The sequence below is a fragment of the Zeugodacus cucurbitae genome, chromosome 5 (assembly GCF_028554725.1).
Source record: "Zeugodacus cucurbitae isolate PBARC_wt_2022May chromosome 5, idZeuCucr1.2, whole genome shotgun sequence".
Lineage (NCBI taxonomy): Eukaryota > Metazoa > Arthropoda > Insecta > Diptera > Tephritidae > Zeugodacus > Zeugodacus cucurbitae.
In genome coordinates this window covers 30,500,411-30,522,680 of record NC_071670.1, presented here as the reverse complement: position 1 = coordinate 30,522,680, position 22,270 = coordinate 30,500,411, and the positions used below count along the sequence as shown (strand labels likewise).

At 35.1% G+C, this 22,270-nt stretch overlaps 1 protein-coding gene across 4 annotated transcripts in view; it reads left to right on the top strand.

The window, feature by feature from the left end:
• LOC105216462 (sex peptide receptor) overlaps positions 1–20,380 on the top strand; it is a 105,471-nt gene extending 85,091 nt beyond the window's left edge. For all 4 annotated transcript variants that reach the window (XM_011190957.3, XM_054232591.1, XM_011190956.3 and 1 more), the window contains 3 exons: positions 5,488–5,618; positions 9,677–9,738; positions 17,999–20,380. In XM_011190957.3, the coding sequence (XP_011189259.1) occupies positions 5,488–5,618; positions 9,677–9,738; positions 17,999–18,728 (923 nt within the window). In that variant the 3' untranslated portion in view covers positions 18,729–20,380. The remainder of the gene's footprint in view (positions 1–5,487; positions 5,619–9,676; positions 9,739–17,998) is intronic.
• Positions 20,381–22,270: the final 1,890 nt, after the last annotated feature.

The following is a 22,270-nucleotide window of genomic DNA, read 5'->3' as shown; positions in this document are numbered from 1 at the left end:
TCAGGATGTCATAAAGGCAGCATATGATAGATTACCTTTGTCAGAGAGGTGAGCATTCACTCGGATAGTATAGTGGAACTCCTGGCCATGTGGTCGCTGACTGTTCGCTCAAAGTTAGTCAAGGAGTCAAGGATCAATAGCTTCCAGCAACTTGAATATAATTCGTTTCGGTCCCAGACCGTAGTGGTATCGTTGGGAACTGAAAAGCCGGTGAGCTTGCTCGTAAGGGCACAAAAGCTGCAATCGCCAGTATCTGTGCGACCGCGAGATAATTCTGACCTAAGAAAAATTGCAGGAAATCTGCTGAGCTATTTGCTCTTAGCAAGGTTCAGCTCATAGGTTTCAAGACCGGAGCACACTCCTGTAGGACCCCCAGAGGTGATCTAGTTATTGATGACCAGAGTATACTGAGTTTGTGGAGGGAACACTTCTCTAGCCTGCTGAATGGCAGTGAAAGTACAACACCAGGAGATGGCGATTCCCCAATCGACGACGATGGAGCAGATGTTCCATTGCCCGACCGTGAAGAAATTCGAATAGCAATTACCCACTTGAAGAATAATAAGGCGGCGGGGGTCGATGGATTACCGGCCGAGCTATTCAAATACGGCGGCGAAGAGCTGATAAGGTGCTTGCATCAGCTTCTTTGCAGAATATGGTCGGAAGAAAGCATGCCTGACGATTGGAATCTCAGTGTACTCACAATTTGCGCCAATTACCGTGGGATAAGCCTCCACAACATCGCGTATAAGGTTCTGTCGAGCGTATTGTGTGAAAGACTAAAGCCCACCGTCAACAAACTGATTGGACCTTATCAGTGTGGCTTTAGACCTGGAAAATCAACAACCGACCAGATATTCACCATGTGCCAAATATTGAAAAAAAGATCCGTGAAAGTAGGATCGACACACATCACTTTTTTGTCGATTTTAAAGTTGCTTTCGACAGTACGAAAAGGAGTTGCCTTTATGCCGCGATGTCTGGATCGGGAAGGACCTCTCCGAGCCGTTCGATACCAGACGTTTCAGACAATGTGACTCACTATCGTGCGACTTCTTTAACTTGATGCTGGAGAAAATTATAAGAGCTGCAGAGCTAAATAGAGAAGGTACAATCTTCTACAAGAGTGTACAGCTACTGGCGTACGCCGATGATATCGATATCATTGGAAACAACACCCGCGCCGTATGTTCTGCTTTCTCCAGACTGGATAAGGAAGCGAAGCGTATGGGTCTGGTGGTGAACGAGGACGAGACGAAATATCTCCTGTCGTCAAACAAACAGTCAGCGCATTCGCGTCTTGGTTCCCACGCCACTGTTGACAGTTATAACTTTGAAGTTGTAGATAATTTCGTCTACCTGGGAACCAGCATTAACAACAATAACAATGTCAGCCTGGAAATCCAACGCAGAATCACTCTTGCCAACAGGTGCTACTATGGACTAAGTAGGCAATTGAAAAGTAAAGTCCTCTCTCGACGAACAAAAACCAAACTCTACAAGTCTCTCATCATTCCCGTCGTACTTTACGGTGCAGAAGCGTGGACGATGTCAACATCCGATGAGACGGCACTAGGAGTTTTCGAGAGAAAGGTTTTGCGGAAGATTTATGGTCCCTTAAGAATTGGCAACGGCGAATACCGCAGACGATGGAACGATGAGCTGTATGTGTTATTCGACGACATAGACATAGTCCAGCGAATAAAAAAACAGCGGCTACGCTGGCTAGGTCATGTTGTTCGAATGGATGAAAGTGCTCCAGCTCTGAAAGTATTCGATGCAGTAACCGCTGGTGGAAGCCGAGGAAGAGGGAGACCTCCACTTCGATGGAAGGACCAGGTGGAGAGGGACCTGGCTTCGCTTGGAATAACCAATTGGCGCCAAACTGCCAGAAGGAGGGATACGTGGCGCGCTGTTTTGGACTCGGCTATAACCGCGTAAGTGGTGTCTACGCCAATCAAGAAGAAGAAGAAGAAGGTTCAGCTCATAACACTGGACACTGCCCGTTGAAGCTACATGCCGTTAGGCAAAATATTCTGTCGGATGCAAATTGCCAAATAGCCCCGGTTTTCAATATACTGACCAAAAGGGTCCGGTGAACTAAATTTTCTTTGCCAACACAACCATGTAAAATTATACATTAATCAATTCACTCTCCAGTTTTGACGCAGCTACCATTCTACCGTAAATTGCAATAAATTGCTTTCTAAACCGAGCACTTTCAAATGCTACTATCAAAAATTCATAAAAGTTCTCCAATACCCCGAAATTTGATATTAAATAATGAAGTGATTTCTTGCTTTTGAGAAAAAAAAGGAATTTGTTTTGGAAATTGTAAAGGACGCAATGATATGAAATATTAAAGTAAATGTGAAATCCATAAATTACATTAAATGCCATGCAATTCGAGTTGTTGAGTTAATTAGCCATTTCGGACTCATAAATAATGAAATTGAGAAAAATTACCGCCGGAAGAGCGGCATGGAAACGAGTCGACTATTCGGAAATTGCCTGTTATAGCATTCAAGGGATTAATTGAGCAATTTAAATGTTTCTTACATTTTACATTTCACACTCAGTTGAGTGCGCATGAAAATGAATCGCATTAAACTATTACTTGGGTAATGAAGAGCTGCTAACACTTTTTGAATGCCAACACACACACAGTCTCTGCGCAAAATGAAAGCGAACAAGTAAGGACTGTGATTAAAGCAAGCATAAGGCGAAGGGAAATTTAATTATGATGCGGCACTCAAATGGCTCCAGCTTGTCAGGGAGTTTCAGCGCAAATTTCAAGCTTTAAAATATCCCGTATACATGCATCTACTTACATATATGTATGTACAAAGTAGTTCTTTGCTGGCTTTTGTTAAATGAAAAGTGTTTTGTATTACTTCTTAGAGCTAAATGGAAACTCCACAGCAGGAAGTGGTAAAAAGGAGAGATTTATGGTGCGATGGTTGTCATATACAATAAAAAAATGTAATGAATGGTTTTAAATTCTACGTATAGCGAATTACCCAAAAATTGTTATACATACAAGCAGTTAAGTAGATTTAACGCACAAGCATTTTACCGTTTCGCAGCAACCATTGCCCAGCACTACAACCGTTAATGATTACCTCATATTTACCCACATCTACAGACAAAACGTTAATTAACGGCTTTTGGTTGGTGGTATGGGTGATTTTTAATTACAGTTGTTGTTGCTGTTAGTTCCTGCCATGCTGTTGTGGATATGATACTCATTTGAAAATTACTTTCGCTATTTCGCGCCCCATCTGACTCACACCACAAAGCTCATGAGCCTAAATTAGGACAGTCCGTTTTCCCAAAGTCAGATTTGTTGTTCTCTTGTTTTTCATTTTCGCTTCCGGCTAACCGAAATAATTTATAATTGCCTTTACACTGTACAACATACGTACATACGCAATATCACTGATGTGGTGTGAAAATTGATAGGCATATTCTTGAGATAGAGGGAAATCCGACAAATGGAAATGACTTATTTAGTTCGAGATAAAATATTGTAACGACTGATGGACTGAGCTTATTTTTAACTTAATCAAGCAACTCACTGAGGAATGTAAATAGCACGAATAGTTTAAACAGGTAAAACGACCCGGCTTACCTATGATGATAATTGGATACTTTCATTGTAATGGGTGATCAATTCCGAGCTTCCATACTTTTTTAAAGAAAAAAACACAGAAAATTCAAATTTAATGGGGAATGTTTATTATTATTCAAAAGAACATTCTTTGGTATTTATTTTTTAAATATTGGCTACGCTTCAGATGACCCATCTGTTGAGTCCAATTTACGATGACTCGTTCGAGCATTCCGACTGGTAACTGGCGAATGGCGCATGTGATGTTTTGCTCCAAGGATTGAATCGAAGCGGGATTGTCCGCATATACTTTAGACTTCACATATCGCCACAGGAAAAAGTCTAACGCTTGATATCACACGATCTTGTCGGTTATCTTTCTTTAGAGAATGTGAATTTTCGAAATGAAGTTGAACAATTTGTAAACGTTGTTCAGGCGTAGGTCTTTCGATGATGAAATGCCAAACAACACTGAACAAAAATAGCATGACAGCTTGACACGACTCACGCGTGATCAGTCAAAAAAAGACCAGAAGCCAAAAGTACTTCTACTTTGATTACCCTATTTCGGCTTTGTACCAAACTCACAAGTTTTTCAAAAAATCTGTAGCATTTTTTTTTTGGAAACCCTGAATACTCATCGGAAAGTTCCTCATTATATCGGGTGATTTTTTAGACGTGCGGTTTTCAATGAGGCAATGCTTTTTTGGAGTTGGTCTTTTTGACAGCTCTTACGTGATTTATATTAAGTTTGTCATAACCAACAGACTAAACAGACTTATAACGCAACAACGTTTGTATGTGATTATACGCTGCAAAAATTGTTGGAAATCACCCGAAATCATCTGAAAGCATAACGGCAAACAATAATAACACAGCCACACAAAGGAAAAATTTTTTTCATGACGTGGGTCTCTTACTATGTGCAAGCACTACATGTTTTTGGTATCGCTGAATCCGAATCTGAAGTACATTTAATCCCATCATATCAGAACCTCAGAAAATCTATATTGCGGACTTTTTTAAAATACTTCGGGTTTGATGGATACAAAATGGCGGACTTTTTTTTGAGAAATGCATCGAAATCGCATGGAACTTTTTACTCAGGGGTTTTCGGAGCCAGTGATTACGAACCCGATGTCGATTTTTCAAAAATCCAAATGGCAGATGTAATATGAGGAAGTTTTAAAAAATGTTCGCCATAATGGTTCGCCAAAAAAATTTAGTTTTTGTGTGGCTGTGTAATTTAGGTATATGCGTTTTACTTCTTCTTGAAATCCATATATCTAAAAACACCAAGTTAAATTCAACAGAGAAAAGTACGTACCAATTATAATGGTAAAATGACTTTGTATTTTATCTAAATTTTATTATGTCAGTTTAATGTATTTGTACCGGTTGCTTTTTTGGGTTGTCCACACAAAGACAGCACTATTCACAATTGCTTAATTTACCTATGAAATATGTTTATTTATGAAATGAGTAAACAACTTTTCGTGTTAGACTGATTAATAAAGAAACATACTTCTGTCATTTGCAAATTCACACTAAAATCTAGCATTAATACTAATAATACTAATCTATGTTTATGGTTCACTCACACTCACCATATGTTGTATGGTGTATACATACATTTAATATGAGATCCTCCTTTCGCATGTATTTCATGTCAAATTTTGTTTTGATAATTATTTTTCTAATATTTTCGATAAAGTGATAAGCACACTCGATATTTAATTACTCATCACACATCTTGCATAGATAAACATAAAAAAAAAATCCAATTAATATTTGAAAATCGATACTGCCTGTTGTCAGTTTTCCACTAATTATGCCTTCTCTCACATTTGAACACTTGTCAAATTGTGTTTTTCCAGTTATGGCGATATGTGATATGCTGACAGTGATATTTCCGGCGCCGGGACTCTGGTATATGTACACATTCGGCAATCATTACAAGCCGTTGCATCCGGTATCAATGTGTCTGACATATTCTATATTTAACGAGGTGAGTAAATTTCAAACTCTATTGACAATGGCGCCTTAATGAGTGCTCGTTATTGTCGTCGTTGTTATTTTTTTTTATAGGCGACGTCAACATGTCATTTAACAAAAATTGCAAGCACTTAATTGCACTTCTACTCGTAGTAGCCAGGAGCAATTCTTCTTAATACCTATACTTTAATTAATTTTGCGGAATTTACGCTTTGCTAAATATTGCTTTATATTCGACAATATACCTCTGCTTCAGTTGGCAATACTGCACTTATTTTACTTTGCTGTTGTAAGAGTAGTAAACATTTTTTTGCTAGTATATTTTTAAAGGAGACAATTTTAAATTATTGCAAGGTTTTCATATAGATAGTAGCCTCGTTTTATTATAGCTATTGGAACCATTTCAAAAATGGACAATACCTCAGAACGTATCAGAAGTTCTCGTCTTCTTCCTATATAAAATAATTTTAAATTTTCATAAGATTCGTTCACTATACGATATATAAACTAAGTTCAAATAAATATATCAGGATAAAATTTAGCATAAATACATTTAGTTCTACCCCGGTATTTAAAAAGTTAGTGCATTTAAACATTTTAAATCCCCAAATAACGAATATGAAGACATACGTGGTTATTACTGACTGTAAACAGAAATTTTCGACCGGTTTATTGGACATCTTCTCCTGGTATTAATAACGCGTGTTTAAATATAAAAAGTTAATCCAATAGTATATATGTGACCTGGTCTACGAAAAGGGAGCTAACGTGCGAAAACTAGTTTTCTGGAAAACAGCTGTTAAAAATAAACAACCCTCATCATCCATCCGAATCAACTAAAAAGTGAAAATTGATTTTTTGACACCTAAGCCCCCTTTCCGTGGACCAGGTCACATATAGTTATCTGATATTAGTCATTTTTAGATTTCGCAAATGGGTGAAAAGAAGTTCCTGGTTGGATTAAATGCTCCTTTAGGAAATTGTTCAAAACAAATTTGTACATTTTCGATAATAGAAGCCTTTAATAAAGTTGTTTTCCGAAGTACAATAATTGTTTTTCAATTCTCGAAAATTAAATTAAATTATGATGCAGTCATGGGACTGTCTCTTGTTGGATATACATTAAAGCTCATCGCAATGCAATTAAAATTTGATGATTACACATGTAATAAAATTTTACTTTTGGCATTTCTTCACGTCCCATAAGGTCACATAACTACTTGCACATACATATAATTGTACATAAATATAAATATAGTAAACATGCATGTGAGTATGTTCATGTGAATGGAGATACGCCTGCCGAGGGGGCAAATAGCCGTGGGCTATAGTGACAATGCTTTCATTACTTCCATCTCATAACTTTAAAAATAAATTTTATAATATCTTTCACTACCACAGAAGCTTTTGTGTGCAATCAGAATACAGGAGTGCTCTTGACATGTGGGTGCATATGTATACATATATATATGTAAGAGTACATACAGCAGCAGACTGCACACCTGTAAGCAATATAAATAGTTTTACTGTTTGCACGGGCTCGTTAAGCTTTTAGTAACCAATTAAAAATTCTTACAGTAAAACAAGTCCACTGAAATACCATTAACAGCATAAGATCGATCTTAGGAAATATATTTATTAATTGTCAACAGCTTTTAAGTTTCTTTCATTCTAAAATCATTATATTGGGTATATGATGCTAGGAGAAATATTGAAACAATTTTATCCAGTTTAATAGACCATATTGTTATCAGGAAAAGATGGCCAGTTAACCTCAATCAATTGTCAATTGTGTAACTTTTTTGGAACACTAGGTCCAAGATTTGAAGCAGGTGCAAAACATGTCTACTGGGGCTCACGTCTTATTAATCCGATAGGACGACAGGTGTACTAATACTGACCCAGTGATAAAAATAAAATACCAGACTTAATAGAATTTGCTGTAGTCAAAAATATAGATAGAGCATTCATAACAGCAGGTACATGTACTGACATATCTTCTGATCATTCTCCTGTACTAATAAAATATTTGAGCCCAAAGGTATCTCTAACATCTCATAAAACTAACAGGTTGAAATATAGAAAATATATCAGTAGCCACATTAACATTGATTTAAAAATAAATACAGGAAGAGAGATTGATGAAAGTATAACAGAATTTAATGATGTAATAACTAATGCAGCTGACTTGGCAACACCAAAAAGAAACATTAAACCAGTTGTTTTTAGAAACATCACTAATAATGAAGTAGAAAAACTTGTAAATGAAAAAAAGCGAGCTAGACGTGAATGGCAGTTAAGTCGTTCGCCTGCAACTCTGCTTCAATTGAAATCCTCTGTACGTAAGTTAAAAAAGCGCTTAAACGCGAGGAAGAATACAACACTGAAAATTATATAAAGAAACTATGCACAAATTCTAGCAAGCAAAACTCCCTTTGGAAATCCCAAAAATCTTTTAGCAGTCGAATGGTAATTGGGCACGTAGTGATGAAGATAAGGCGCATTGCTTTACAAATCATTTAGAATAAGTATTTCAACCTAATTGTCCAAATAACACTTTTAAGTTGCCAACTTTGCCGTATATTGCTAACGAGTCGACCGTGTCTATTAGGATGTCTACTTATGAAATTACTAGGATCAAAAAACAGCTAAATCCAAAAAAGGTTTCAGGACATGATAATATTACTCCAAAAACGTTAATTGTGTTACTGAATATTGCTACAATAGTATTCTTCTTGCCCTTTAATGCACTTCTTGGGTTTCGGGTACTATCCAATTTCGTGGAAAAAGTCGCAGATCATTATGATAGGTAAACTTGGGACCAATAAGACTCTTACCCTGTATTTCCAAAATATTCGAAAAAGTTTTACTATCAAAAATGTCTCATTTTCTCCACGAAAATAATATAATACCAACCCACAAATTCGGGTTTCGTACTAAACATGGCACTATAGAGCAAGTAAAAAGAATTACTAACGAAATCAGGATTCGAGCACAGAGAGTACTGTTCAGCTATTTTTCTAGATGTAGCTCAGGCGTTCGATATGGCCTGGCAATGAACGAGATAGAGGACAGCAGAAAGAAATATATTTCCAAACTTCCTGAACATTTAAAAAGGAAGTTTTAAAAGGAGAGATCTACCAGCCTATTAGAGAGCACCGTTCTACCAAAACAGCTCAACCACATTCCTGAGCTTTTTTAGTTGTAAAAAGATTTAAGATTTTATTACTTATTGTTAGGCTTTAAACAAAGCAGATTCAATAAATAAATAAAGAAATATGTATAAAGAAATTGTGTAATATTTTTGTCCACTGAATGGTTGTTTGCAATATACATATAAAAGTAAACTCGATGGATATAGTGTTATATCTATATATATATTATAATGATCAGGATAAGCTAGAAGAATTTAATTTCAAATGTATATCTGTCCACCGGTCCGATCCGACACATCTCGCCCTAATGATAATTTTCATATACTTATATAAATAACTCTATATCGATTAAGTGAACAAAATTATTATTCTCTATGCGATTTACTAAGCATTCTCATAGCGAATCGTGACAGATCCAAAAGCTAGGGCATCATACAAATATGCAAATTGACACCTTTTGTAAGAATATATGTTTGCACAAATCAAAAGAAAAAACGCGTGTAACATTTAAGCACATACCATTCTTTGTCAAGTTCGGTGCACAGCATTGCAAATATTTGCTCTACCTGTACGCTCTCGAACCGAACAATTGCTTACGTGTATGTATGATGTGCACATATCCTGTAATGTATATGTATGTACATATATATGTTCACCACCAATTTTACATGTTTTCATTTTTCAAAAACACTCCCCAGGGTCAACATATCGTTTTTTCTCCTATGTGAGTATACATAGTACATGCATAACTGTTTGCTTCCGCTATAGAAATTGTTGTTCCATGATCTTGTCGCTTATTTCATTGTTACCGATGAATTGTTCATGTTTATACATAGCTTTTGTTATATGTGCAATTTTTTCTAAAAACAAGTAAATAAAATTTCAACTCATGGTTTATTTTTGACGTGTTTTTTAGCTTATGCCCGCTGTATGTCACACGGCGTCCATTTGGTTGACCTTGGCGCTAGCTGTTCAAAGGTATGTATGCAAAATATATGTAGTACATTATTGCATTTTTTTATTGAATTGGTAGATTGTAAAATTTTTATGTCCCTTTGAGTGTTTTATGTTATGTAGCTGTGAAGTCAATATAATTTCCATATTTTGTGTGTGTAGAGGCTTCGATCTATTTCGTTTTGCAGTTCTGCTTGTAAACACATCAGTTTAATACTAGGGAAATATTTATAAACCTGAAATAACGTCAGTTAAATGATGGGACTGGTACCACTGCGGAAGACACAGGTTTTGTTCAAGAAAGGGTTTTTATCAAAGACCTTCGGACCGTGATCCACGTATGGATCCACTAGCTGTTAGAAGTCAAGTTAAAATTTGCATTCGGTATGCTGATTCCGCCAACTTTGACTGCAGTATTTTTCAAATATCTTAAAGGAACCTTCACACAGTACACTAAAGTCACTACCCAAACTCCAAATAATGATTGTGGTGGAATAAGGTTTTGAAGGAGTATGATTAAAATGTTTAATAAAAAGGTCTTTGACTTAATAATAGTGAAATATCGGATAAGGTATTTCCTTAAGATTTGCATCTTGTTAGAGGTAGAGAAAGAGACTAAAATAGATTTGCATATGGGAACATGAAACCGAACTCATCTCACAGATGTACTAATTTTCGAAAATCTGGTTTCAAAGAATTGCTAAGTACTATTATAGATTTTCCAACAAAAATGGTTGCCTATGTTACACAGCAGAAGGACTATATTTTGCATGGTTTTACTTGAACCATTTTCCAATCTACTTGTTTTCTCTAGGAATGAGTTAGTGTTAAACATTACGGCCAACACAGAAAAACACTTAAAATAAGACATTTAATGAAAAGCCATAAATTGAGCAACTCATCCGTTACTCGCCGTAGCAAGTTAAAGACCTTACGATAGAGGAACGAAAACTCTAACCTCTGTCACATATTAAGAGCTCTCCCATAAATGGCAAATCAATGTAGGTTTATAAGAGCATATACATGTATGCGCTACTACGGATTAGGCAGGATCCTTGCTCATAAAAAATGCATAAGCCTTTTACTCATACTCGCACTGAGACTGAGTTGCTGGCGGAAATTTAACTTTATTATTGGAATATGTCATATTGTTTGTTGGTAGTTTATGCAGTAGTGAGCTTAACAACATCCATTAACGGTAGACAGTAGCACAAGACAAACAAAATAACATACATATCTAGCGTTTTCCCAGTTTTTCAATTTGGTCTGCAACAAAAAAGCAGGATGTGCATATCAATGGGGCTCCCTATGGTGTTAAAATCTTGCATACACTCATGCATTTCAAAAAATCGAACAATATAACATAGAATACATAAATGAAATAAAATCAATAGCTTGCCCAAGTTTTCAACAAAAATAATTTGCAAAATGTATGTAAACATTTTGGTATTTTTCTTATATCTTATGAAGTGCAATCAACTACACCATTGATTAATAAGGGTATACAATATGTGCATTCTCATAGCTTCATATACCGAATTTCGTTTTAAATAGTTATGTATTCTGGCTATTTTCCAGTATCGCGTGAAATTTTTTTATTACGGCCACGCCAAACATTGTGTAATGGACATCTTTAGAAATAGTAAACAGCGATAAGAAATGGCGGTAAACTAAACGAGTTATTTACGGAGTTATATATACCAAAGTGATGAAGGTGACGAGTAGATTTGAAATCCGGATGCCTGTCTGACCGTCTGTGCAAGTGCAAACTTGGTACACATATTCGTTGGTACCATAATAAGATTGGGCGAAATCGGACCACTGCCACGCCCACAAAATGGCGAAAACCGAAAATTCATAAAGTGCAATAACTAAGCCATAAATAAAGCTATGAAAGTAAAATTTGGTACAAAGGATCGCACTATGAAAGAGCATATTTGTATGTAATTTTTTTGTGGAAGTGGGCGTGGCCAGACCCCCTACTAAGGTTTTTGTACATATCGCATAAACTACTAAAGCTATATCAACCAAACTTTCTATAGTCGTTTCTCTTAGGTACTACCTTATACAGTCCAAAAATTTAGGAAATCCCCCCTCCTATACAAAGGTTATGTTTAAAACTACTAAAAATGTTTTAATTCAGTAAGGGAAAACACTAGAAACCTTATTTTTCATTATAAAGAGGGTACAGAACGGCTGCACTCAAATTGGTATACACAATTTTAAATGGGTGTGGCTCCGCGCACTTAGGGATCAAAAACCATATCTCCGAAACTGCCCGACCAATTTCAATGAAATTCGGTTAATAATATTTTCCTGACATTCCAATGATATGTTGTGAAAATAGATCAAATCGGTTAACAACCTCGCCTACTTTCTATTTACCAGAACTTTGAAGTAGATCTGAATCGTCGACTTTACAATATATGCAGTAAGCACTAGCGAAGATATTTTGAAGAAATTCAGCGGGAATATTATTCTTCTAATACCATGTCTCCGTTCCAAAAATGAGGGCCGAAACCTCCCCTAGTACCCATACACATAATATTAGGGGTTCCAACTTTTAAAATTAAACAAATAAATTGCGAGAGTATAAAATGTTCGGTTATATCCGAACTTAGCCCTTCCTTACTTGTTTACATAAATAAATATATTAACTATCAATGAATACTATATTAGAAACGCACTTCACAAAAACAGTTCTTTTCATATGTTTAAATTTCCATCAAAATTTGAGGGGAACCGGACCGTTTTTAAAACATGCCAAGTAGGACAAACTTCCTTTCTCCATATTTAGAAGTTAGTCTCCAATATTCAAACTTCGAAATCGACGTTCAGAAAACGACATTAAAAAAAATAGTATGTAAGTTACTAAAAATGTATAACAATAGGCGTATTCAACGCCTTCTTCTTTCAATAGCATCATACTCAGATCTTCTAAAAAATTAATAAAAAAAATTAGGTTTCAAAAATCACTGGGCTGAGAGAGTCAGTCAGTCAAACTGTTTCGACTTCTTTAGAAAATTGGGTCAGTACTTATCGAAATATAAAGTTATTATTTTTTTCGTAGCTCCAAGTTTGATTTCATATGATACACGTGTTTACAATAAGAGGTAAATATAGAGTATTCCCATATTTCTGATTTTTTCAGTACATATAATTGTAATTTAAAATAATACTTTTCAATAATACTAAATTCAGGACAATATTTCTATCTAACTTCGATAGATCAGTATTTCACTAATAGCTTTTTCGCACAGTCAAATTTATTGATACAGCAGCGACGTCTACCGTCTCGTTGCACTACTGCTATTTTATCATTCGCTACTGCTATTGAAAATTCGATTTAAAATTAATGCAGCAAAATGAGATTTTGTATAACAAATCGATCTAAATCAGCGCATTAATCGAGCAACGGCCGGTTAATTGACCAATTAAGGCTATTGACATATTTTCCAGGTTGAGCTCTCGAAAAAAGTTTATTTGGCCCAATACTTAGCCGATTGTTATACACTCTTATAATGGCTTAATTACATTTACAAAAGTAACTCTTGCCTATCACTCCTTCGAATTCACATTAGTTCAGAAGATGTCTAGCTCTTTATAAGGTGTCGAAGTCATGGAATAAGGCTCAAAATAATATTGTTTTTCCTTGTGGACAATTTAGCGATGGAGTTGGTGACAATATTTAACTTTCTATTTTCATTCTAAAATCATACTCAATCGCTAAAATTGTCGTTGCAACTCAGGTATATACTTTTACATATTTTCACTTTTAGTAAGAAACTCTGTAACAGAAATTCCACCAAATCCTTAATAAAGGCTTATGCCCCATGTAATAAAATATCAACCATAAATTAAGAAGCCAGCCATAGTCTATTCCAACCATGTGTAGTAGTATAAAAGCCAAACAATTGAAATATTGTTTAACAATCCGTTTATCGGCACATCAGCAATAAAACTCAATAAATATTAATTTAATTGTCATTAAGCATGGAGCAATATAAACACGCACACTCGTATGTACATGAATAATATAATTTATAAACCATTCAATTGATAAATGTTGGTTAACGACAATTTTCCATATCGATAAACAAAAACAATGCGACAAAAATCAATAATACAATAAAAGTTTGTATTCGAGTATGTACATGTTTGTATAAATTAATTAATGACTCAGTAAATTATTTATACTACATACTTATAGATACACTTACACTTGCTCGCATTACTCAAACCATACCTGTTATCAGTTGGTGGAAGGGAAGTGGAAATGAAAATGATAATCACCCGCTGTTTGGACATTGCTTATAAATACTTGTAATTAAGAGACGCTTCAATTACTGTTTGCACAAAAGCAAGAGTTGTTGAATGCCCGACAGTATTAAAGGGTTTTCAAGAGAGTGGAACGCTTCGTCTTACTTGCCGTTTGCGTGCTTTTAGTCACGGTGCATACTTTTTCTATTTTCGATGCATATTATTTCGTTTACATTATGGCAATTATTGGCTGTTTTTCACCTTTCTCTATGCGCTGGGTAAAAGGGTAGTAGGCGCAGATATTTCAATTGATTCTAAGTAGGGTCCTTTCGCCGCACTTCCAATGGGTAATATTTTAAGTAGTGCTTGCCACTTCGACTATCTCTCTCATAACTTTCGCGGCATACAAATTTATTTGCAACAATTTCAAATATTTTGAGCATTACAAACAAATTTTCCAAAGAGCACACTTAACCCTTTTCAACGCTTTGACGTGAGCTGACTGCTGAAAGCATGTTGAACGCGGAAAGCGCTAGTATTACAGTATTACAAGTATCTTATATAGACTTGAGTGGGGTTTCTCTAATGGCGAGCCTACGTGAAATGTAATCCGTTTTCAATTAGTCTCAACGATTTCATTCTCTTACGGAAAACGAAAGTCAAGTTCGTAGCACCCGTACATACTCATACGCACGCAAGTTTGCAAGGTCCTGCTTTGATAAATTATTGCAAATCTGATGGGCGAAAAACAACTTAAAAACAAGCAAGTTTGCTATTGTTGATTGGGCGAAAAAGGATTTGCTGAAAGTTTTTGAATAAATAATAGAAATCTACTATATTATTTACCTTAGTACTTTGAATATTCCTTAAAATGTTATGGAAATGATAATATTATGTATGTATGTATATACATGAAAGTTGATACAAATCTTAGTTATCTTTAACTCTTAATTATAGACAAAGTAAAAAAACAAAAATATTCATTTGAGAGAATTCAAATCGCTTAAACTTCATTGTAGAATAAAAGCGGTAACAAAAAGAAGCAATAATGAAGAATGTGAAGAAGTCTTCCGAAGTATTCTGAAAATAATTAAACATTTTCGGGTTTAGAGAGTCCAATTGTCAAGTGATTTTGATATAGAAACATACATGCCACTGAAGTAATATAAAATTGTCAGTTGTATTCTTTGCTTGACGATTTTCGTTTGTTAAAAGAATATACTTCGTTGCTTGTTCATGAATTCTTGGCCAAAAACAAAACTGTAATGATGCATTCATATTTGCCAGTCATGACTCCTTGAGAGTTTTTCCTATTTCCAAACGTAAAGAGAACCTTAAAGGGTTGTTGTACAAGCATAGGAGAAATCGAAAAAAAAACCAAAGGCTATCCCAAAAATCGAGTTTGAGATGTGTTTCGAATATTGGAAGAACAACTGGCGTAAGTGCATAATATCGAATGGAAACTATTTTAAAGGCGTCAACATTAATGAAGAAGAATTAATAAATTTATTTTTCCCGTTATTTTTTAACATATTTCAGCCGAAGGAGTCTTAAACAGTTTTATCCATAAATTCGAAGTCATAATTGATCGTTTTTCGCATACTCACGAGGTAATTTTTGATATAAGTGTGCGGGAAATACAAATTTTGGTACCCGGAAGTTCGTAGAAAATCTATGTGTTAGTTTTTATATATATATATTTAGTATTTTTCTGATTCTGTGCGAACATCCGTCAATATTTGAGGAATTTACAGCATACATTAAATATTTTATGTTTGCCAATAACAAAACTTCTACATCACCAATTATGTATCGAATTTAATAGTTTTGGTAACTATTCTACTCTAGCGCCACCTAGAGGATTTTAAGGAAATCATAAAATTTTGCTACACAATATCATCGTCGTTAATAATAACACATCTACAATAACTAACAGTTTTAATTGATATTGAACTCTAATATTCTGTATCCGAAAATATAGAAACTAATATTTGTATATTTACTTGTATTGTAATGCAAAAATCCGACATTTCAGCAAAATTATACAGAAATGTTATATTGGCAAACAATCGAAGTTTATTGTCGCTGAAGGATATTACTAATGAAAGCAAATCAATTTTACTTGTTATTTTGGTCTAATATGTCAAATGCACACCAGTTTTCCATGCTTCTGCAGAAACTCTCCAGACAAACGTACAAATCATACTTTCGCAGTGTATTAGTTTATTTATGACAACATCTGGGCTTTTGATAGCAAAATAGCAAATCCTCTTGTACGGCCGGAGGAAATTATTAGCATTAGCATTTTTTTCAGTTATGCAAGCAAAATAACCAGTCCGAATGTCAATGTCAGCACACAAAGAAAAATCACAAAAGTTTTCAACGTGTCCTTTTTGCAGCGACACAAGCAACTCTCACAGCCCAAAGCTCACATTCAACGCTCTGAATAATTTACGCATTTCATTTATGGATTTGACTGTCACTCGCTCGCCATCGGACAGTCATTGCTGTCATAAAATTGGTTTAGCCTATTCGTTATCAAGAAATCTTTAACTACAAGTATGTATATTGGCAATAATGACAACAACAACAACAAAAACAATAAGGGACTTTACAAACGATTTGTCCATTGACGTTGACCTTAGAGCATGGAAAAAGTTGTCAATGTCATTACATGTTAGCTGATCGCTTACAAATACTTTACTCATAGCCTTTTGCCAACATAGTATACTAGGCTTTTCACCCATTTGTCGCTCTCTTTTGTAGACAAGTAGTGAATATGTTGAGCACCAGCATGCTAGTTGTTCTTTTGTCGTGGTCATGTCCTGCTTAGATGCTTAATACTTCGACTTGTTCAAATGTTTTGCATACCACGAAATTGTTCCTTCAATTCAAATAAAGTTTTTGCTGGAATAAATGACAAAAATATACCGTTGGCTTTGTGAAGGCAGTTTTGGATTCACTTGAGATTGAAGCATAAAAGAGACATATTAAGACAATTTCATAATTATTAAGTCAATTTGAAAGCTTACAGGTAATATGTTATTGGGCTTACAATTATCCATTTTAGATCAAAATCATACGTTGATAGTCAGACTTAAAAAACAATTTTCGGCTATTTTTCCGAGTATTCAGAATATTTATTTAGTATACAGATCTTGGGGTATTATGTGGGAGCTGGGATAATTTCTATATTTTTATCACCATCCACCTATGTAAAATTGTGTTATAAGGAAAGTAGACGTATGGGTTTTGACCCATAAGTGGGCGGAGTAACGCCCATTTTAAATTTTGTTTAGAAATTTGATTGAATCCTCTCTGCAATTAATTAAAGCAATTTTACCCTTACCCTCATACCCCTTGTGTGGGAGGAAGGCATGGTTGTAACCCGATTTCCCCATTTTAAGACTGCATAAGGAAGTACCTAAAAGAAACAACTTCAGAGAGTTTAGTAATATAGCTTTGGTAGTTTTTGAAATATAGACAAAAAGCTTATCATGGGCGACGCCACGCCCACACAAAAAATTACATATAAATATGCCCTTTTCTAGTGCGATCATTCGTACCAAATTTTATAACTTTATTTATGGCTTAGTTATGACACCTTATAGGTTTCGGGCTTTCGCCATTTTGAGGGAGTGGTAATGGTCCGATTTCGATTTCTATGAAAGAGTCCTTCTTATGGTGCCAAGAAACACGTTTGAGTAGGATGTCTCAATTATTACTCAAGTTACAGTGTCCACAGACAGACGGACGGACAGAAAGACATCTGGATTTGAACTCTACTCGTCACCCTGATCACTATTGATATATAGAGCTCTGTATCTAACTCGTTTAGGTTTAGAACTTAAAACCAATAGTTAGGTGGACAAAACACTTATAACCAAGTTGCTGTAATCGTTATTTAATTACAAAACCTTTGTATTATAAGCAGCGTCCAATAAACGTGTTGGATTTATTAAACAAAATTGCCCAGTATATTCACTACAAATTCATATTTATTATTCTTTATTTCCTTTTCTAGATACATTTACGTGTGTCACGCTCCTATGGCGCGAACATGGTGCACAATGCCACGAGTCAAACGATCAATAACGTACATCGCACTCGTCGCTTTCCTGCATCAGGCGACACGGTTTTTCGATCGCACCTACTTCCCGATCACAATCGAATGGAACGGCCAACAAACAGAGGTTTGCCATGTGGAGACTTCGGAATGGGTACACAATTATCTCGGTGAAGATTTCTACTTTGCCACATATTTCCTATTTCGTGTGGTATTCGTGCACGTGATACCATGCATCTTACTCGTCACTCTGAATGCGTTGCTCTTTCGCGCAATGAGAGAAGCGAAGGAACGACGCAAAGCGCTCTTCCGGGATAATCAGAAAGTAGAGAGTCGCAAGTTGCGTGACAGCAATTGCACCACATACATGTTGATGACGGTGGTGTCGGTCTTTCTGGCCGTTGAAATACCCATAGCTGTAGTGACCGTGCTGCACATCTTCTCCTCATTGATGGATGAATTTCTCAATTATCGCATTGCCAACATATCCATAATGTTTACGAACTTCTTTCTGGTGCTTAGCTATCCGATCAACTTCGGTATCTACTGTGGCATGTCACGGCAATTTCGTGAAACATTTAAGGATATATTTTTCGCACCTTTTCTCACTAAACAGGAGGCCACATCGAAGTATTCCATTGTCAATGGACCACGCTCATGCACCAACACTAATGAGACTGTGCTCTAGTAAATGGTAATGTGGGTACCATTTCGCAGCGCTGCCTCTGGTGGCGCAAGCAAATGGCGAAATGGTGCAATGGCGGCGAAAGTGGCGAATAAATCGTGCCGACGTAGCGAATTCAAAACGAACGTTGATATTATAGCCGAAGAGTCGGTTGTGATGGTGGTGGCCGACCAGGAGGCGGCAAGGAATGAAGTCAGTGTGCTGAATGAGGAAGCTGAGTGCGTGTAAGATTCGGTTTAAGTTTAAGCAAATCTGCCGAGTATTTAATGGCGGTCATACATAGTCATCTAAAGTATATTTTTACACGGCATTTTTGAAATTAACTAATAAGAGATTGTTAATTAGATTTCTTTCAAAGCATAAATATTGTGAAAATAAAAAAATTATTTCTAAAAACATGCATCTATTAATTAATTGTTAAGCTCGAAATTAGTATTTTGATGTCTACTAAGCACATTATATTAGAAGTCAGGCATATATGGAACATGTGTGGCAATTTAAAGCTTCCAAGCCAAATGTAAATACCACTTCCCACACGCAATAGACCTTTTGTTAACCCACGGCTTAATTTAATGGTAGGTCTTAAGCCACAGGCGGTATAATTACAGCTACTTGTGTGCAGAAAACATGAGCACACAACTTCAAAAATATATCTATTAAGCTTGCATTAAGCTGTTCAATGTAATTGCGATTAATTAAGCCTTTGCTATAAATAAATAGAAATTCTGTTTTGCGCAAATAAGCAGATGAATGTAATGACTTACTCTTTAGACGATTTCAAAGTAAGTGTCGACGTTAGCTTAATTAGTACGTCTCTAACGCTTATGTAAGGTTGAGCAAATACTAAAATTTAACAAAACGTATTGGTATTCGAAATTATAAGATTTTATAGTTAAGAAAAAAATACTAACAAGTACTAAGTGTATTCACCGTAAGGTAAATATAAAATGCAAGTAAAGCAAGTTGGAAAGGAAATTAACGAATACTCATTTAAATTTGTAAACCTGCTGAGCCCCTACGTTTACCGATTTAAATGATTAGCAATGTTTGTAATGTGTGCAATGTGCAACTGTGTATACTTACGTGCCTATGCATGTGGTTGAGTGAGTCTGTTTAACCGTTAAGTGAGGGTAGCTGCATTTTAATTGTATTTACACACACATACATACATATACATATATATAAATATTTAAACAGTATAGTATGCGTTAATTAACTATTAACTAAGCGTGTGTATGTATATGTCATGAAAAAGGCTGTAAGTAAATGCTAAAAATTCTTTTTAACGGTAAATAAATAAAATTTCAAATAAAAAAAAATTAAAATTAAATACTTTCACTTGCTGCAGCATTCAATTATTGTACATACTTGTTGTAGTTATATAAATGCTAATTAATTATTATAAAAAAACACACATTATGTAAGCAGAATTTATGGCATCAACTCTATAAGAATTTTATAAAAATTCCATAACATTGTTGCGCTGGTGGTATATGGTATGTGGTTTTAATCCAATGAAATAATTACGATTAATTTTAAGCTGCGATAAGTCTAAATATAAATATAATATATAAAAAATAAAAAATAAAAATATTGTAAATGTTGCGCTGAATTGCGAAATAAAATTTCAAACTGGTGTAAATTGCAATCTACTTGTGTGTTTTTTTTTTTTTGGTTGGTGGGTAAATTGTTTAATAAATTTTCAAACTATATGAGCTTCGAAAGGTTTGACCGGAATTGACTGAACCATACATTCCTCAGGAGAGAAATTATATGATATTGAAGTATACGTCGTATTGCTTCCTGTCTGAAAGTCTTTATTCAATATAGCTAGCTTGCTTTGAAAACAAGTTGTAGAAGCATGAATTAGTTGTTGTTGGATAAAAGAAACTTAGGAAATCGATGTAGCCTTAAATGCCATTGCATATGGATTATTCGATTATTGCATAGATATATTCACGAGTTGTCATCTCGGTAAGTTATCACAATATAATGGTTTTAAGTTAAGTTGCTATTGCGATTCAGTTGAATTGTAGTTAAAACAACTCAACTTTAATACAACGCAGTTGCACTCACTTTTCTCTTTCCTTACTAACTATTCGTACAGAGAACACCAATATGATTGATTGATTGTTGACGAGCTTTCTCTTTCTCGTTGTCTTATAGTCAATTCACAATTAGAAATAAGTTAATTATAGTAGTATAGTCTAGTAACATCTCGAGTTGAGTTGTAAACTGTAATAGCCACCTAATTCGCTCAAAAATAAGTTTTAACTTACCTGAACCGTTTTATACGAAGCTCAAGTATTTAAGAACCATATGTTGAACACATTAAATTGAAATCTTTAGAGTCCCAGCTATAACAGTCAACTTAATTTTATGAACAACCAAAAATAATAGTGTTCTCATTAAAAAATGGTGTTTCATTGTATATGCATTGTATTTTTTCGTGAAATCTATCTCCAAATCTCTATCAATCGATTGTAATGCCTTCCTATCAGACATGTGCTGGAAATCGTTTGATGCCGAAATTTCAAATCGCATTAATTAATTTTAGGTGCGATGCAATTCAGATTTCGAACTTAAATTCGAAACATTTTTGTAAATATGACCAGAAACTGCTCTCGAACTCTTTCTGCATATTTACTATACTGAAATAATTGAAAAAATTGCAAGAAAATTTCCCGACGAATCCTTCAGATATTCCAGAGCCAGTGTAAGTGCATAAACGTATAAAGCTGTATGACCAACGTCATTCTACAGGTTAAATAAAGAAGCAATTGAAAATAGTATGAACGATATAACGCCAACTATAGCTGTTGATCTGGAATTACCAGTTACGTTGAGATTTATTGTGGAAAAGGGGACTTCAGAGATCCAGCGTTTGACAAAACGTGTGTGCTGTGCTTACCACAAGCTACGCCTTCTTAATCTTTTAGATTTTCACCATGGATGAACTTGAATGAAACAAGTAAGGAGGGGCTAAGTTCGGTTGTGACCGAACATTTTAACATTAACATTTTTTAACCTTTTATACTCTCGCAATTAATTTATTTAATATTATATAATAGACAATTTGACCCACATATATGTCATAAATATGGTATAAAGTCCATTGAAAGTTGGAAACCATAATATTAGGTTAGAAGCACCGAGGTCTTCATGTTCGATATATGGGGCCTTGAAAACCTATGTTCCGATTTCGTCGATTTTTAGAAAGGGGCTGCCACACTATAAATGCAGTATTTATGCAAAGTTATGTTCCGATATCTTCACTAGTGCTTGCTTTACATATTGTAAGGTAAACTATTCAGATTGACTTCAAAGTTCTGGTATATAGGAAGTAGGCGTGGTTGTGAACCGATTTGGCCTATTTTCACAACATATCATTGGGATGAAAGGAAAATATTACAATTCAACTTTCATTGAATCTGGTCAAGTAGTTTCGGAGATATGGTTTTTGACCCATAAGTGGACGGAGCCACACCCACTTAAAATTTTGTATACCAATTTGGGCGGAGCCCTTCGGTATCATACTTTATAAT